The sequence below is a fragment of the Sinocyclocheilus rhinocerous genome, unplaced genomic scaffold (genome assembly GCF_001515625.1).
Source record: "Sinocyclocheilus rhinocerous isolate Xijiao unplaced genomic scaffold, SAMN03320098_v1.1 scaffold1433, whole genome shotgun sequence".
In the NCBI taxonomy this organism is placed as follows: domain Eukaryota; kingdom Metazoa; phylum Chordata; class Actinopteri; order Cypriniformes; family Cyprinidae; genus Sinocyclocheilus; species Sinocyclocheilus rhinocerous.
This window is the reverse complement of record NW_015641013.1, coordinates 135,976-155,393: the sequence shown is the minus strand read 5'-3', so window position 1 is coordinate 155,393 and position 19,418 is coordinate 135,976. Positions and strand designations below refer to the sequence as shown.

At 34.4% G+C, this 19,418-nt stretch overlaps 1 protein-coding gene across 2 annotated transcripts in view; it reads right to left on the bottom strand.

Moving 5' to 3' along the window:
- Positions 1-16,285: 16,285 nt before the first annotated feature.
- LOC107753515 (uncharacterized) overlaps positions 16,286-19,418 on the bottom strand; it is a 5,410-nt gene continuing 2,277 nt past the window's right edge. Inside the window, exons 2-8 of one of the 2 annotated variants that reach the window (XM_016569666.1) lie at positions 18,534-18,742; positions 18,379-18,433; positions 18,132-18,259; positions 17,820-18,049; positions 17,324-17,483; positions 16,999-17,109; positions 16,286-16,843 (exon numbers count right to left, since the gene is read on the bottom strand). In XM_016569666.1, coding sequence (XP_016425152.1) covers positions 16,767-16,843; positions 16,999-17,109; positions 17,324-17,483; positions 17,820-18,049; positions 18,132-18,259; positions 18,379-18,433; positions 18,534-18,742 — 970 coding nt within the window. In that variant the 3' untranslated portion in view covers positions 16,286-16,766. The remainder of the gene's footprint in view (positions 16,844-16,998; positions 17,110-17,323; positions 17,484-17,819; positions 18,050-18,131; positions 18,260-18,378; positions 18,434-18,533; positions 18,743-19,418) is intronic. The other variant, XM_016569667.1, reaches the window with a different exon arrangement.

Genomic DNA, 19,418 nt, shown 5'->3' with positions numbered 1-19,418 from the left:
AAACATACGTTCCACAGTTATCTCTTTCATCACTTATATATTCAAAATCCAGTGTTTTCCTCACTAGTATGGCTGATCCCTTTCGGGACGTATACTTTGTGTAGAAAATATGCCACTTGTTTTTTAGACCTTCTATAATATGTTCATCTCCTACTCCAATGTGTGTCTCTTGTAAGAAAACAACATCAGCATTTTGTAGTTTTTGAAATTTCTGATCTCTTTTTCTTTTAAGTCCGTTAACATTCCAGGTGATGAAGTTTATGGTCTGTGAAGCCATTGACAGATTGACAAAGATCCTCGGTTTAGTAAGTTCCCTGTCAAAACAAAGGGTGATGGAAGGTAGAATTTTTTTGTTTTGAATTGCTGAGACTTTCATGGTATCCTGACAGTAATAGAACAATTTTCTATTTGGCAGACATTTTTATCCAGAGTGATTTAAATTATATTCAAGATTTATAATTTATCTTTTTAATTTCCTAGGAATCGAACGACGCCTCCAGTTTCATTCTATGCTATTTTCCCCTCCTTTAAGTTCTAAAAATATTACTTTCCAAAAAATCACTTTACAATTATTATTATTATTATTATTATTATTATTATTATTATTATAGTTGTTGTTGCTTATGTATGGTTTTAGCATTAATGTTGTTACACTTGCTAACAGACTGTAATCATGACAACAGATCATGTTTCTACCACAACTGCCACTCCCTGCTTAACCAGGTGTTAGTCTCTGATAAAACCATGAGCAGCTTATTTGATGCATGCATATTGCATATATAAGACAATGTTACCTCTTGAAAATCAAGTGTCTTTGAAATATATCAAGAATCTCTTAGATAAGATCTTATGTACCTGCTTCCATTATTTATCTGATTTAGTTAATAAAGAGTTCCACTTTTACCATTGTTCCACAAATCACATATATTCAACCTTTTCAAACGTACATTATAGTGTGGAAAAAACAGCCATCACCAGAAATGATAAACTGAAATAATAATTTGAATTATAACACATCAGTTGTGTTTTTAAAGGTATAGCCCTTTTTAATAAAGTTTTTTTTAATATTATACCCCATGTGAGTGCCTTGAATGTCTTGCTTGTATACAAATTCTAAGTTGAGCATAAAGGATAGTACAGAGGGATAAAAACTAAAGCTAAAATGTTGATGTTGAATGCTAATATGTATGTCTATAGTTTGTTTTGTAAAAAAGTAAGCTAAAAGAGGACAGAAAATATTTTTGACAAAATAAGTTTTGGAATTTTAGTTAACTTTAAGCATCTTAATAATTAGAAGAAAATGTTACCTTTTATCTCTCAGGATAATGTCTGTAGGACAGGACACTGGCGTCAATTCAACTGTCGCGTTGAGCAGAATAAAATGTCTGACATTAGATCTGATTCACCTTTGGGTGTGGACTTCTCGGAAAGTGAAAGCTAGGGAAAGGAAAAGAGAAAGAGTCTCCTTAGCACATTTTTACGGTGACGCATTGCTGCCACACACATATTATTTTTTCCACTCAATTATGTCGTAATTATTTTTGAATAATCGACTCTGGGCTTAATATTTCTTTATTTGAATGACTGAAGTTTGATTTAACAACAAATCGAAATACGAACAAAAATAAATAAAGAGATTTTCTAATAGGATAATAATAATAATAATAATAATAATTATTATTATTATTATTATTATTTCGTTCTGTTTGAAAACGAGCAAACGAAAATTAAGATAGATTTTTCGTAGGCCTATTTTTGTTCGTGGGTAAACAAATGAGCTTATGCTTTAATATTTGTTTCACATGCGTGGGCAGCTTTGATACTTTAGTCTGATTATATATTAATTATGTATTAGTGATTATATATTATTAAAGGATATCTTTAGCTGAATCAAGCCGTGCATTGCATTGCGTTCTTCTTATGGGAACACAGATTAGCTCAGACGTGAAAGTCTGTACAGTACCTCTTGTTGGATTTAGGCTATACGAATTAAATAAACACAAATTTGTTTTCGATTGTTTTATTTAAGTAGACATTTAGACATAACAAGGTGCGCCAGAAAGCGCTCCCTGTTATTTTACAAAAGCAATTTGTAACGTTTTGTTGTTATTGTGGAAGTATAGAAAATAAAGCAGACATTTCTTTCCTCTGTTATCCTGTAGCCTAAGGGATCGCGCCGGTGCCGCCGAACGGAGAAGAGCAGTGTTGTGCTTCATATGAGATGTATATTTGCAAGAAATATAGCCTATACAACAGCCAGACAGTTTGAAGAAACGTTATTGTGACTACTTTGCAGAGAATTTACGAGAAAAAATATGTCGTTTTAACGAGAAAACATCTCGTTATTACGAGAAAAGATGTCGTTAAAACGACATCATCTCGTTATTACGACATAATTGAGTGGAAAAAATAATATGTGTGTGGCAGCAATGCGTCACCGTACATTTTATATGACTTTTATACTTAATAAAATCAGTATCATACATATGTATATACATTTTTTTTTGGAGGATGTTTAATTTCAAACCACTAAGCTCCATTTTTAGGGACATTATGGACATCATTAGCAGTAGTCATTTTGTTGACTCACGTAAGATGCAAGGGTTAATAAGGAAACACAAGTGTTTGCATGTTGTTTGTTTTTAAAGCTTGGCATTTGCCCTTAGGCAAAGTTGCGTTAAAACCAATGAAAATGAAGCATAGTCAGTTTTGAATGTAAGCAAGAGCTGTGATGATATTTAACTACGGAGTCTTAATGTTTGATTACTAATGACTATTTATAAATATAGATGGGGCTTTAATGCTTAATGTTTTACTAAGATTGTAAAGGGATCAGAAATTAGAAATATTGGAAAAAATAAAAATAAATAAATATATATTTTTATAACATATAAATATATTTTGTTTGTTTGTTTGCTTTTGGTTTATTTATTCAAAAAAAATGTAATTTAATGCTTTGACTTTTTTTTCATTAACTATTCATTACCCATGTCAAAAAATATTTTACTTAAAAGGGTAATGAACTGCACCTTTTCTGCATCAAAAAAGACCCTCTCTTTAAAGCAGTCCGTTTTGATAAGTAAACACTCACTGCTATGATTATGTAACAGTTTTGCATATTAAAATAACAGATGGACACTACTGTAATGTACTCTGGAAACAGAGGGTTATTTTATTTTAAAAGTTTAAACAAATTAACTGTGCAAGTCAATTCACTTTGCATTATATTAAACTGACTTAACCCTCTGATGCATTAATTATATCACAAAGTAATATTTTTTTATGTTTGGTTTTACTTTTAAACAAGTAAAAAATCATGCCATTAACTTTTTTTTTCAAAATATTTTATTTTGAGGAAATTACATATCTGTCCACTGTAGTGGACACCATGCATCAACGGTATACATAGTGAGTCAATGGAAGTCATTGACTGGTCTGAAAAACATGTTTTTAAAACATTTACTGACAGCAAATGGTATGAATACACATAAGAACATTAAATAACAACAAGCTATGTCATGACGGCACAGAAAAGTGAAGTGTAACAAACAAATGGTAAGCGTGTGTTTGTATAGGGCAGTTGTGTAGGGCTGTGTGGGGTGGGGGTGGGGGTAGTGGGCTATTCATACACATGTGAGCGCTAATACAAACACACACAAGCACACACACCCTCCCACCACACACTCGAACGCAATCATAAACACATATATCTGCACTCATAAAGTATACTTGTATACATGCTTACACTTTTATATTACCTAATAAATAAATATAGGCTGTAAGCATTGAAATAAATGATAAAATATGAAGACTATTTAATATGTCTGTTCAATAAAACCATTCAAGTGTAAATTATATCATAGTTTTAATGAAACATACAAAATAATGCAGAATCTATATATAGGCCCATAGGCAGAATTATACCCTTTGGTGCACTGATATATTTTCTGTCACAGAAAAAAAAATGACAAGAAAAATATTGTTAAAATCTGGATAAAACTATTTCTGACATCCTATTTAGCTGGGGAAAAAAATTGTACCTGTCTATCAATACACGACAAAAGACAATGGCAACATGAGGGCTATTTATAGCAGACAATGAGGGTCACATGACAAGAACACACCAATGGGAAACAAGACACATGACTAGGACAACCAATCAGAACATGACACAATGAACAGAGGAACCAATGGCATGAAGACAAGAGGGCAAGGGAAGCATGACACTAACAGCATGAATCAAACTACAAAATAAAAGACATGGAAACATGAACAAGACAAAACCCAAACACCACATTACAGTAGTGGACTGATATATTTTCTGTCACAGAAAAAATGTACAAGAAAAATATTGAATGAAACTATTTCTGACATCCCATTTAGCTGAAAAATATTTTTTTGTAGATGTCTGGTTTTCTGAGAATAAAAGGATTTAACACTTCTCCCTGAGGCACATGGTGCATCCCCTTTTCCTGCCGCCATTTTGAATATATTATGTAATATCTCAAAACAAAACAAAAAAGATACAAAGACAACAATTAAATGGAATCGTAGACATTGCTTTGGGGGTTCGCCAGTTGGTGGTTGGGACATGATGCTATGTCTTAAATGGTTCAAAATGGCTTCCACATATCTGTCCACTGTAGTGACCACTATGCACTATATCAGAGGGTTAAAAATTCTGACCACTCTGGTCTGACCGAATTAATAATACTCATACTCTGATCTAAAATATTCCCTTTATCAAACCTGGAGAAAAATGTATTCAGTTGATTTGCTCAATCTCATTATCTACTACTAATGACTTCTGTGTAGTTGATAATCCAGTCATTCCCTTCATGGTATGTCTTGCACAATTACTTTTAAAAGCCCTTTCCAGTTTTGACCTATATGCCATCTTTGCCTCTCGTATTTTCCCCTTTAACTCCTTTTCTAGCACTTTGAATTACCACTGTGTATGAAATGTGCTATACAAATAAACTTGCCTCTCAATCTCATTATCTACTACTAATGACTTCTGTGTAGTTGATAATCCAGTCATTCCCTTCATGGTATGTCTTGCACAATTACTTTTAAAAGCCCTTTCCAGTTTTGACCTATATGCCATCTTTGCCTCTCGTATTTTCCCCTTTAACTCCTTTTCTAGACACTTTAATTGTTTTGTATCCTTCTTCTTAAAGGCAATCTTTCTCAAATTCATCACATGTTTAGCATCTTTGGTTATATACATTCCAACTTCTCACTAAAGGAGAGAAAGGTATTAATACACATACATACACATACAAATACATTTCAATGTCTACTCACTAGTGTATGGTAACTAATAATTGTATTCAATCAACTAACAATCTATGAGGTTAAAGACTGATTAATAACTTGATCAATAATCTTGCAAAAGAATAAAATTAAGATATATTTTATGAAGGCTGTGATGAATCCATGATTCCACTCCTTCATAGCTAACCTGTCATTAGCAGTTAGCAAGACATATTTGCTTAATTTTCCATGATTATGTAGTTTAGTATACCATTTTTGGAAGTGAAAAAGACCGTATAATTTACAGTGAATAACCGTAAATTGACATTCCCAGAATTCCCTGCCTTACATTTCAAATTTGATGTTTTTTTGTTGAAATAACTATGTTTCTTCTTAGTTTTTTCTTATTAGATTTTTTTTTACAGTGCACCATAGGACAATTTTGAGATTTGGCTCAAAAATGTAAAAAAATCTAATAACTAAGCAGTTTTCATAATAACAGGTCCATGTAAGAAAAAGAAATGTTTAACCATTTACTGCATTTTAAATGATGACAATACTAATCATATTAATTTTGATCTGGTGTGACAGTGAAAATGCCATGTTAACAAAAGCACTACTGCCTGTTCAACTTTACTGGATCAGACAAACATGCTAAAGTCACTATTATCATACACCTGAAAACCTGTCCATGCATGCAGTCATACCACAGTCAAACATATTCTCCAGTATTTACATAAAATTCAGCAGTAGAAGACATTCCAGTCTGTCCAGAAGTTTGGGAGAAGCCACTTCTGAAATCATACAGGCAGGGGGAAGAAGGCAGTTATACAAAGTATACAATGATCATTAAACAACTGAAGGTGGGTTTCTCAACAAGAGGTATGCCTTGAATAAACCACCATGAAGAATATCAGCCTATATGAAGTATGAAAATATTACATAATTTGTATCACTCCCCTCCACAATCTCTTGGTCTCTTCTGACTGATTCAATCAGTTGTGTACAACAAATAATTTTTTATTTCAGCTTCGCAGTCTACCCTCATTACACTTTGTTTTGATGCAGCATCTGAAAGAGGAAACCCAATGAAGAATTAATTGGAAATTTGTTGGATGGTAGTGCTTTAAACTCACAGCTGCTCTTGTATGCTCTTGAGATCAAATGTGTAGACATCACAATGTCTACAATTTACAAATACATACAAAATATGAGTAAATACAAACTTTCTGTGTGTATGTGGGAAGTGTTCATGCAGCAGTGATTTTACCTCTGATCACATCTGTTAAAATAAGATGAGAGAAGGGCTTTTTATTTCCTCTCCCCTGCCAGTTAAACACCTTAGCCAGATCATCTGTTAGGACGTGCCGCATAATATTCTTAATCACATCCTCAGGCCCAAAACCTCCAAGCCTTGACAGATATCTTACCTGTAAAAAAAAATACTATTTCATAAGTGTTTTATTAGGTGTTGTTACGTGTCTTAGGATACTTTATTATTGGTCAATCACGACATTGAATGGTCAGATATTTTGTAGATTATCTCATTTGCACCAACTAAAATAGGAAAAAGAGCTGGGTGAGAGAGAACTTCAAATAGCTACCTGCGTTATGCTCATCCACAGAAAGAGATTAATGATGCAGAGTAATAATGAATCTGCTTTAATATTATAATACTTTATTTCATGTCTATTTATTTTATTTATTTATTTAGTATGTAGCCGTGGAATAATGTACAGTCATTATTGCAGAATAAACCCCTTACAGGTGCTACAGGTGAGAGTATATTTTTCTGTAATGGCTGGCTGAGTGTACATTATCCCTTTCTGTAAATGCCGTGTCGACTCACATATTTTTGGCGTGTTGTTGCATTGTTGATCTCTCTTTCAGTCCTGGCCACATCTTCAGAGGTTCTAAGAGGCAGATTTAAGTTTGTTTTATCGTCTATAGAAGGAATGCTGGTACTGCTTTGGACCTCAGAAACCGTATTGTCTTTTAGTAGTTTCTTTAACATAGCAGAGTATTCCTGAACTGTGCTCTTGATGTCTCTCAGCATTTGGAGGAGCTCATCCTTGTCTGTTGTGTAAAATGAGTTGTGCAGTAATTACAAAAAAAAACTTCTCAATCTGATTATGACAAAAGAAGTTGACTCACCATCAGCTGACATTCTGGATGTAGATGCAGGTGATGCAGGAGGATGTTTTGAAATTTCTTGAGCGTCTTGAGTCTTTGTCTTTTTAGTATTCCAGGGAATCCAGTGGATAATAGATATGACCTTTATTTGAAAATAATGCTTTAATAAAACTCTTAATATGAATTCTTTGACCGTTTTGACAAACTTTGTTTTTGGAAACAAAATGCAAGTGTCTGATACTTACCGTTCTTACTGTTCTTTAATTTCTTGTTTAATTTATTTTGCCTTATCAAAAGTGCCTTCAGTAAGATAAATTGTAAGATAAATCATATTTTTTGAGAACTTAATAGACAGTAAAATTCCTAAATTTAAACTATTATTTTAAAATAGTGACCATTACCATATTCTCTGTGAAAGCTAATGTTTAGTTTCTCCCATGGTTTCCCTCCTGTTTCAGCTTTAATTCTGTTCTGAACAGCTTCCATGCACTTGTCTGGTGATCTGAATGGGGGCCAGTAACATTGTTTCTTGTCTAGGCTCAGCCAGTTTGATGCTACCACCATCACCTCATCTGAGGCTTGCAGAGTAACAACTGCATACATGGTCAGTCTAGTGGAGGGAGAAAAGAAGAAAAACAAAACAGCATGATTAGCTATGATTGAAAAATATGTTTAATTGCCAGATCATCTGTTAGGACGTGCCGCATAATATTCTTAATCACATCCTCAGGCCCAAAACCTCCAAGCCTTGACAGATATCTTACCTGTAAAAAAAAATACTATTTCATAAGTGTTTTATTAGGTGTTGTTACGTGTCTTAGGATACTTTATTATTGGTCAATCACGACATTGAATGGTCAGATATTTTGTAGATTATCTCATTTGCACCAACTAAAATAGGAAAAAGAGCTGGGTGAGAGAGAACTTCAAATAGCTACCTGCGTTATGCTCATCCACAGAAAGAGATTAATGATGCAGAGTAATAATGAATCTGCTTTAATATTATAATACTTTATTTCATGTCTATTTATTTTATTTATTTATTTAGTATGTAGCCGTGGAATAATGTACAGTCATTATTGCAGAATAAACCCCTTACAGGTGCTACAGGTGAGAGTATATTTTTCTGTAATGGCTGGCTGAGTGTACATTATCCCTTTCTGTAAATGCCGTGTCGACTCACATATTTTTGGCGTGTTGTTGCATTGTTGATCTCTCTTTCAGTCCTGGCCACATCTTCAGAGGTTCTAAGAGGCAGATTTAAGTTTGTTTTATCGTCTATAGAAGGAATGCTGGTACTGCTTTGGACCTCAGAAACCGTATTGTCTTTTAGTAGTTTCTTTAACATAGCAGAGTATTCCTGAACTGTGCTCTTGATGTCTCTCAGCATTTGGAGGAGCTCATCCTTGTCTGTTGTGTAAAATGAGTTGTGCAGTAATTACAAAAAAAAACTTCTCAATCTGATTATGACAAAAGAAGTTGACTCACCATCAGCTGACATTCTGGATGTAGATGCAGGTGATGCAGGAGGATGTTTTGAAATTTCTTGAGCGTCTTGAGTCTTTGTCTTTTTAGTATTCCAGGGAATCCAGTGGATAATAGATATGACCTTTATTTGAAAATAATGCTTTAATAAAACTCTTAATATGAATTCTTTGACCGTTTTGACAAACTTTGTTTTTGGAAACAAAATGCAAGTGTCTGATACTTACCGTTCTTACTGTTCTTTAATTTCTTGTTTAATTTATTTTGCCTTATCAAAAGTGCCTTCAGTAAGATAAATTGTAAGATAAATCATATTTTTTGAGAACTTAATAGACAGTAAAATTCCTAAATTTAAACTATTATTTTAAAATAGTGACCATTACCATATTCTCTGTGAAAGCTAATGTTTAGTTTCTCCCATGGTTTCCCTCCTGTTTCAGCTTTAATTCTGTTCTGAACAGCTTCCATGCACTTGTCTGGTGATCTGAATGGGGGCCAGTAACATTGTTTCTTGTCTAGGCTCAGCCAGTTTGATGCTACCACCATCACCTCATCTGAGGCTTGCAGAGTAACAACTGCATACATGGTCAGTCTAGTGGAGGGAGAAAAGAAGAAAAACAAAACAGCATGATTAGCTATGATTGAAAAATATGTTTAATTTTATAGTAAATAAAGGTCATAAGATTAAATTCTGACAAATACACAGAAACAACCAATTCAGAGATATCTTTTTTTTTTTTCAATTGGTTCAGCTAGCCTTGCGTTGGTTCGTCAGTAGATGTCTATTTTAATTCCATCATTGACACGTATTATAGCACAAGCAAAATTCCGCAATGAATTTCAGCTCGTGTGTGCGATATACAAAAGTTATACAACAGTTCAACAAACAAGAAGCTAACTGAGTGAGTTACATTTACAATTTGTCTTCTTTTCTGTTTTGTAAACGAAATAGCTCCAAACAAAGCAACAGCAGAACATTTAAGTGTCTCAGAACAACACTCCGGTGTTTCGAATTCCTGAATGAATCTGTTTTTGAATGAATCGAGTGAGCCAAAGATTCAATGATACATTCATATAGACAGTCACTTGCTTTGATTCTAATTGAATCAGCCGTTTTGAACGAATCATTTGATTGAAGGATTCAATGAATCATTTATTAAAAAAGGCAATTGCCACCACCTACTGGGGGGTTTTAGTGTCAAATGTGTTTATCCATGACAGGCCTAAACCAGCCAAGGTACCAGAATTTTTTTTAGTCCACACTGGGCATTATAGGAGAAGATTCAGAGTTGTTATCTTGGCAAAAGGAGGTTGCAAAAAGTATTGAATAAAAGAGTGACTTTAATTTTACTTTTTTGTTGTTGACACTGACTGCTTTACAAGAATGTCAGTTTCATCTGTTTTTAAATACAGATTTCAACATTAGGCAAAAATTGCTAGGAAAATTAAATACTGTACTCAAAAAGAAAATGGACATTTTGATTTATACTACATATATGCTTCCAAACTTCATTTATAAGATTGTGATTCCTATTTCATTACAATGACAGGCCATTTGAAAACTTAACAGACATCGCAAACATTCCATGTGAGATATTAATGGAATATACATGCATGTCTGACAGATTTTGATAACTGAATGGATCATTTTGCATGTGATGGCTCACACAATGAAAGAATGTTTAGAAGTTGTGAAGAGTTTGAAGAGTTATATATATATATATATATATATATATATATATATATAAAATCAGTTATGAACAAAAAAACTAATTGTTCAGACATCTGAATTAATTGTTTTGAGAAAAAAAAAATCTAATTCAAGAACTGAGCCAAAGCGATGAGAAAAACTGGTCGGACAGTGACGCCGTGGAGAGCAGAGGACCCTGCGTTTGGTTATCGCATGTATACGCATTTATAGTGCTTTTTTTTTTTTTGATAGAATTATTATTTTGAAATGTGAAAGCACAGCAAACAATCTGATAAACGATTTTTTGACAAAAAAAAAAGTACAGTACAGGATGCAGTATGCAGAATTGAGTAAAAAATACCATTTCAGTAAATATACATTTTGATTAATTAATTAATTAATTAATTATAATGCAAAAACTGTGTGCATAAATAGTGAATTATTTGTTTCAGTTTCTGTTGAAGATTAGTGAGCAGCAGCAGCTGGCACAGTTGGCATCTCATCTCCAGGAGGCAGGTGGGATGCTGAGGTGTTGCTGAGATGATGCTCAACACAGGGGACAAAAATATAAGGAAGGCACATATAAGGAATTATATAAAGCTGGAAGATGTGGATTCTGTTTTAGATTGTAATAGACCACATATATTTTATAATTTATAGAATCTTGTGTCTCCTGAAAGAATAAAACTGATTGTATAAAACACAAAAATATATATATTTAGCCTAATTATTGTATGCCATTTTGTATATTACTACACTCTTAAAAATAAAGGTGCTTCAAAAGGTTCTTCAAGCGATGCCATAGAAGAACCATTTTTGGTTCCACAAAGAACCATTCAGTCAAAGGTTCTTTAAAGAACCATCTCTTTCTTACCTTTTTATAATCTGAAGAACCTTCTTTCACCACAAAGAACCTTTTGTGAAACAGAAAGGTTCTTCAGATGTTAAAAGTTCTTTATGGAACCATTTAGACAAAAAGGTTCTTCTATGGCATCGTGAAGCACCTTTATTTTTAAGAGTGTACTTAGAAAAAGATAAAAATGAAAAATAATTAAATCAATAATCAAGAAAAATGCTATGGACACACACACACACACACACACACACACACACACAAAAGACAATTTTACTCCCTTCGGTTATAATTCAATAACTCCTGTTTAGAAGTACTTATGGGAACATTTCTTTTTTTCTGGTACACTTTGGCACCTAGTGGAATCAAACAATATAAGTTGCAGATAGCTGGTGCAAATAGAACCTGATTAACAGTCTTTCAAAAACAAAATTCTGGGGGAAAAAATCAACAATCGTTTTTTTGTAATATTTAAAACATATATACTGTAATTTATGAAGAATTACTATCTGATTTTGTATTTCAAGGGGTTTTCTATACAATGACACCATTTTTTTTCCATTTCCTCCATTGTATGTGTGTAGGGTAAACATTTAAATTTGGGTATGCCAAATCCAGGCGGAAACCCCCAAAATAACCCCAGAGCTTATGGGGCTAAGCAAGCCAAAGGCGACAGCGGCAAGGAACCAGCTTGATTAGCTTGTTCAGGTGTATTTAATTAGGGTTGGAGATAAACTGTGCAGTAAAGTGTCCCTCCTGGACCGGGTTTGGAGACCCCTGTTCTAAGATGTATAAACGACACTCGGTTGCAATCACTTTACACATTTCACCTCAGGAAGCTAACAGTATATCAAGAGCTATAACATTTTGTAAAACAACCTTCCTCATTGCGTACACTTCCTCTGAACAAACAAAGTGCAAACTAATAGCTTTGAATCAGTATTGTTGTATGCAAGCAAATGCTATGAGCCATAATGGTGATTAAAAAAAAATTCTGAGAGACAGCAGTTTGTTTTCCAGGAATAATCAACATCCTTAAAAGCATATCTATAAGTATTTGACAGTGGTTGCATAAACCACGTTTCCCCCTATAATTTGGTACAATTGGAATTTCCGAAAACTTTCCTTACCATCCCATATTGTTTGTGTTTTTAGCCTTTTCAACTTTAACCTTTAGCCATTGTCTTTAGCATCTGTCATCTGGCACATTGGCACAAATTGTCTAAATGTTCTTTTACCCTTAAAAATCTTAATTATCCCACACCGCCTTGACCATCTGGAATTAGTTCAGATGTAATTAACTATATTTGATAGTTTTCCCAATAATGAATGTTTGCCATTTCTAGTATTGTGAACTACTTAAGTCCCACATCCTGCTGCTCAATAGAAAATAATGCAACGTAGTGCATTTACAAAGTGTAGACAGCAAATAGTTGATTTCAAGCCTTAGAAAGATGCACTTTGCAAAGCCAAATAGACTGTCTGAAATATATAAACAAGGCCCTTAACCTTGAGTCATGGTGGGTTGTGGTTAATGATACCCCATAGTCACATTTTATTCTGATTTTCCCACTCTTGGGTTAACATAGATGTCATGTAACCAATGCAAAATATTTTCCCTGTATCTGATACACCTAGCGCAAGTACTACCCATTTCAATTCCTCAAAAACTATTCCAGCCTCAGGAGTCCAGTCATTGAGCCCTGAACTTAATAAATTATAGACAATTGATCACTGCTGCATTTCCTCTGCAGAACTTTTAATCCAACTATGCCTGTTACATCATTAAAATAAATCACAGCTTTTGAATAGTTCCAGAAATGTCTGTGTTCTTACATCCTCACAGCAGCTATAGATGTTACTGTATACACCCTATTGATGAAGCAAAATCTTTCAAAATATTTTTTTGCAAAGACTAGTGATGAAATAGTGGTTACATTGTTTATCATAGATAGTAGCATTGACCAAAGTGCATTAGCAATGGCAACTATCACTGCAATCTCTACAAGTAAGCTATAACAATTTAAACTCAAATGAATGTTTCATCACGTTTCATTTATCTGACAAATGATTTTGTATTGTAGTGTCAGTGGTGTCATGCTTGTCATGTGACACACACCAGCCACAATAGCACTGTTGATCTATAATGGGCGATGAGCAAAGTAGCCTGTAGTGTAATTTATTAACTATGCAAAAAACCCTCTTTTTACTTAAGTACCAGATATGGGTGTCACGCGATACAATATATATATATATTTTTTTATTACTTTATTTTTTCCTCCTTTTTTTCAAACAAATACAGAACAAAAGGATACATTCTAAAGAACAACCTATACACATAACAGACATATACATACAGTGGTCACCAAATATAACATATTACATTCATGAGTATTCAGATTTTGATCAGAATCAGTAATTCAACTCAAATTGTGAAACTCGTGTATTAAATAAATTCAATGCACACAGACTGAAGTAGTTTAAGTCTTTGGTTCTTTTAATTGTGATGATTTTGGCTCACATTTAACAAAAACCCACCAATTCACTATCTCAACAAATTACATTCTATTATTAATCCCTCATGACATTTAAAATTGAAAATATTTTTATTTTTTAAAGCTAATAGCAGTTACCATTGCTGGACCTGTTTTGTCCCACGTCTCAAGAATGACTGAACTACTAAAAACCATTGTTGTCCTACAAATCTCTTCTAAATGACGAGTTTCTCTTGTCATTGAACTTTTGTAAAATAACTTGATGGAATTGCTCTCTCTAGTTGTTTAGAATTTGTGGGCGGCGCTGAAATGCCCCTTTCTTCCCTTCTGTACTGCACCGATATGCGGCAGCGCGAGCTCAGTTCATTTTCAACAGGAGAGAAGTGGCAGGTAAGCAGAGTTTATTAATCCTGTGGATTCTTTGTCGTGTAGGCTCCTAGCGGCACTTACAAGATCAAACAAATCTCTGTTTACACAGCTGCTGCATGTTATTGACAAAACCGAAATGACTTAATTCATAACCAGTAAAACAGCATTTGATTTTTACTGTATGTCAGGGACATGCACAGACATTTTGAGGGGAAGGGGCTCAAGTGGGAAAAAAAGGGCACTTCTCATTTATATATATTTTTTCTAAACAAAATTAATTAACACAACTCTGAATTTATTTAAATTCCCTCACACTCACCCAGTGACTCCTGCTGTTCATTTTACATACATTTGACATAGTCTGGGCTCTCGCCAGACTACTCTCGCCAGACAGTAGAAAACATGTGATCAGCAGTGCAGGATTCAAAGCCACAAAGGATTTTCCAGTTTCCATACTGTCTTTTGTATGAAAGTCCTGTCACAACCACTGAGTGGCAACCACAACTTTTTCATGACGTACACAGGCAGAACATATGATACTGTGATGATGAATTATTACATATATGGCTAATATTCCAAGACTGTATACATCACTTAGCTCATAATCATTTGGCACCTCACACGAATATGATACCTCTCTCCCAAACATCAACTAGAAAAGCTTTATTATTTACTTTATTGCAGGCATCTTGAACTGAAAATATGACATGTCAGTTTTATAAATAATATCAAATCAATATAAATATAAATAAAGTGGTAACAACCTTAATAACATTTGGTTTCAGCCTTTGTGAAGATTTTAGATGACCTTAACACCTGTGAAGAGATGACAACAACCCCAGTGAGAACTTCAGATGATCCCAACTCTGAATCAACATGCAAAACTGCAAAATTATCCTTATATTGTAATCATTATGATCACAATATGTAATCATTGCCTTAACATGTTTCTGCTTAACTGAATGATGTTAACTAAGCAAATTCAGTCTGTATCCAGACAGATGGCGGATCAGCACCTAGAGACAACCACAACATCTCTGAATCAGACACTGGTCAGGGCAGGCAGCAAACGATCAAAACCAGGCAAACAGTCCAAAGTCAAAAAACACAGTCAAGGCAAGGAACAAAACAAGGGAAGGAAAACGATCAGTAGTGTCCACAGTAGCAAAACAAGACTTCACGATGAGAGTGTCACCTTGTTCAAATACCCGCACTTCTGGTCTTTGCACTTAACCACTTGACTGCTTATATGATGTATTTCCTGTATTTGGTCCGAATATTCAAGTGAGCATGAAGACCACAAGTGTGTGTAGAATTTTTCGTTACCTGACTTGTAAAAATGCAAGTGTTTACAGAGCTTTATTTTTATTTTAAATACTTTGCATTTTAAAATCAACTTCTACATTTCTGTTCAGTAGTCCCTATAACAGATGACACAGTTTAATTTTGTGGTGCTTCTAATTAAGTGATAAAAAGCAGTTGCAAATGTTGTACAAAATAATTATCACCACTACTCATTTGCACCAATAAAACGTGCAACTCTTTGTTTTAGTACCAATTTATATGTAATATCTAACTATTATAAATTTTTAACATACATTGGAAAGGTTTCCTTGACCTCTTGTGAGATCTCAAGTCTCACAATTTATTTCCACAACATGATGCATGATGGGATACACTAAGCCTTGAATACCACTCCGGAGCAGTATTCGAGATAGTGTGGATTTAGTGTGCGATAAGGGCACTGCGCTTTGGCATTTTTAAGACCTGGGACAGTCTTGCGCACTTATCTGTCGCACGCATGCACTTTCAAGTGGCCAAGACCGCAAGTGTGGGTATTTGGACAAGGGGACTGTTTGTGTGCAGCTTATATAGTCCACTGATAGGAAACAGGTGTGACTGTAATTAGTGACTGTAATGTCACCCATTAGTCACATGTTTGTCATCTACTAGAATTTCACTATTGTAAGAAAAAAGGCAAAAGCAAGATAAATGTTATGTGCGGTTATGGTTTATTTGGAATGAAATCATTACATCTCATCTATGTAACATTGAAAAAGAAAGAAATAGCCTATTTGGATTAAACACCACAACTAATTGCATTTTAGTTATTTGTTATTGAGGAAAGGAAGGAACATTATTGGATCAGAGAAATAAAGCCACTACTATAATACACCTCAATGCATGCAATGATACCACAGTGAAACACATTCTCCAGTTTTTCATTATTTCCTCCAGTCAGCTAAAGGCTGATGGATCTTATCTTATATTACCACAATATAAAAACCCTTGCCTAACCCTAACCATATATATTTACATTTACACTGATTAAAAATTATGAGTATTATAAGCATTTTATCTCAAGAGCCAATATTTGAAGTACACAGTGGCAAGCTAGATTAGTACACATATTGTTCTTTACAAAATGAATGTCTAATGTGTAGGCAGTTAAGCTTACACAACCTATGAATAAATGTTCCAAAACTCAGTCAAAAGACATTCCAGACACTGACTGGAAGCTACTGTCCAGCAGCGTGGGAGAAGTCACATCTGAAGTCACACCTGAAGGGGGAAGGAGGTATTTATACAAAGTATACAATGATCATTAAACAAATGAATGAAGGTTCCTTAACATAGGAGTATGCTTTGAATAAACCATCATGGAGAAAATCAGCCTATAGAAAGTGAGACGATATTACATAATATTTATCACTTACCTCCACAATCTCTTGGTCTATTCCGACCGATTCGATCAGCTATGGACCACAAATAATTTTTTATTTCAGCTTCACAGTCTATCCTCATTACACTTTGTTTTGATGCAGCATCTGAAAGAGAAAACTCGTTTAAGAATTCATTGGAAATTTGTTGGAAGGTAGTGCTTTAAACTCACAGCTGCTCTTGTACACTCTAAAGAATGTATATGAAATTTGTAGACATCACAAAGTTCACCAAGTGATTGAATTCACAAATACATACAAAACATGAGTAAATACAATATTTCTATGTGTATGTGGGAAGTGTTCATGCAGCAGTGATTACCTCTGATTACATCTGTTAAAATAAGCTTAGAGAAGGGCTTTTTATTTCCTCTCCCCTGCCAGTTAAACTTTGTGGCCAGATCATCTGTTAGGACGTGCCGCATAATATTCTTAATCACATCCTTTTGCCCAAAACCTCCAAGTCTTGACAGATATCTTACCTATAAAAAATAAATAATATTTTATAACTGTTTTATTAAGTGTTGTTAATAATTATTACATGTCTTGGGATACTTTTGAATACAAAAATATTTTGTATATAGACCACAAAACTGTGTATGTACAGTAGAAGAGTAATAATGAATCGGCATTATTATTATAATACTGTATTTCATGTCCATTTATTTTATTTATTTATTTAGTAGGTAGCCGTGGAATAATGTACAGCCATTATTGCCGAATAAACCCCTTACAGGTGCTACAGGTGAGAGTTTATTTTTCTGTAATGGCTGGCTGAGTGTACATTATCCCTTTCTGTAAATGCCGTGTCGACTCACATATTTTTGGCGTGTTGTTGCATTCTTTGTGAGCTGTCTTTCAGTCCTGGCCACATCTTTAATGGTTCTAAGAGGCAGTTTTAGGTTTGTTTTAACGTCTTTATGAGGAATGCTGGTACTGCTGGGGACCTCAGAAACCGTATTGTCTTTTAGCAGTTTCTTTAACATAGCAGAGTTTTCCTGAACTGTGCTCTTGATGTCTCTCAGCGTTTGGAGGAGCTCATCCTTGTCTGTAGTGTAAAATGAGTTGTGCAGTAATTACAAAAAAGAAAAAACTTCTCAAACTGATTATGACAAAAGAAGTTGACTCACCATCAGCTGACATTCTGGATGTAGATGCAGATGGTGCAGGAGGAAGTTGTTGTTTTAACATTTCTTGAGGGCATTCAAGTCTTTGTCTTTTTAGCATTCCAGGGAATCTAGTGGCTAATAGATATGGCCTTTATTTGAAAAGAAAGAATACTTTAACAAAACAGCACAAATGAATTCTTTGACCTTTTAATAAGTAAAATCATTTGAACAAATTTTGTTTTTGGAAACAAAAGTGTCTGTTACTTACCGTTCTTTCCGTTCTTTGATTTCTTGTTGCTCCTCTTTTGCCTTCTCAAAAGTGACTGTAATAAGATAAATATTTATTGTATTATTTGAGAACTGAGTAGACTGTACTAAAAAAATCCTAAATTTAAACAGTTGTTTTAAAGTAGTGACCATTACCATATTCTCTGTGAAAGCTAATATTTAATTTCTCCCATGGTTTCCCTCCTGTTTCAGCTTTAATTCTGTTCTGAACAGCTTCCATGCACTTGTCTGGTGATTTGAATGGGGGCCAGTAACATTGTTTCTTGTCTAGGCTCAGCCAGTTTGATGCTACCACCATCACCTCATCTGAGTCTTGCAGAGTAACAACTGCATACATGGTCAGTCTAGTGGAGGGAGAAAAGAAATCAACAAAACAGCATGTTTAGCTCTGATTGTGAGTCCTTAATTTTAAAGTTTATTAAAGGGGTCATATGATGTTGCTAAAAAGAACATTATTTGGTGTATTTGGTGTAATGAAATGTGTTTATGTGTTTATTAAGGTAAAAAAGGTTTTTCACAATGAGGAAATCCTGATACAGAGTTGGGTTTGACCGTTTTTGCTTTTCTATCTCATCCTGAATATGAGACAACCTCATCTCAGTGCAGAATGTTTTGGGAGTGATCATGACAGTAGCTGAATCTTTTGGTGCATGATCCTTTGACTGAGACTCCAAGTAATCACCTAGACGTTTTGCCAGAATGGTAGCAATGATGAGGTAATCAACGTTAAAGAAGTGTTGACTATTGTCATGGGGACTTTTCACAGTTTCATTAAAGTGTTGCGTTGTGATTGGCCGAATACCTCAAGCGTGTGACGGAAATGTTATGCCCCTTACCATATTGTGATGCCCTGTCTGGCCGGAGTGACCAGACAAAAACATTAAAACCCATTATAAAATAGTTTCGCTTTCACAACGAATCACACGGCGGGCTAGAGTGAGCGAAAGCCGGCTTGAGTGAGCGGAGGCGGGCGGGCCTGAGAACGGCTTCTTCACGGTGAAAGCCGATCCAGCGATCCAC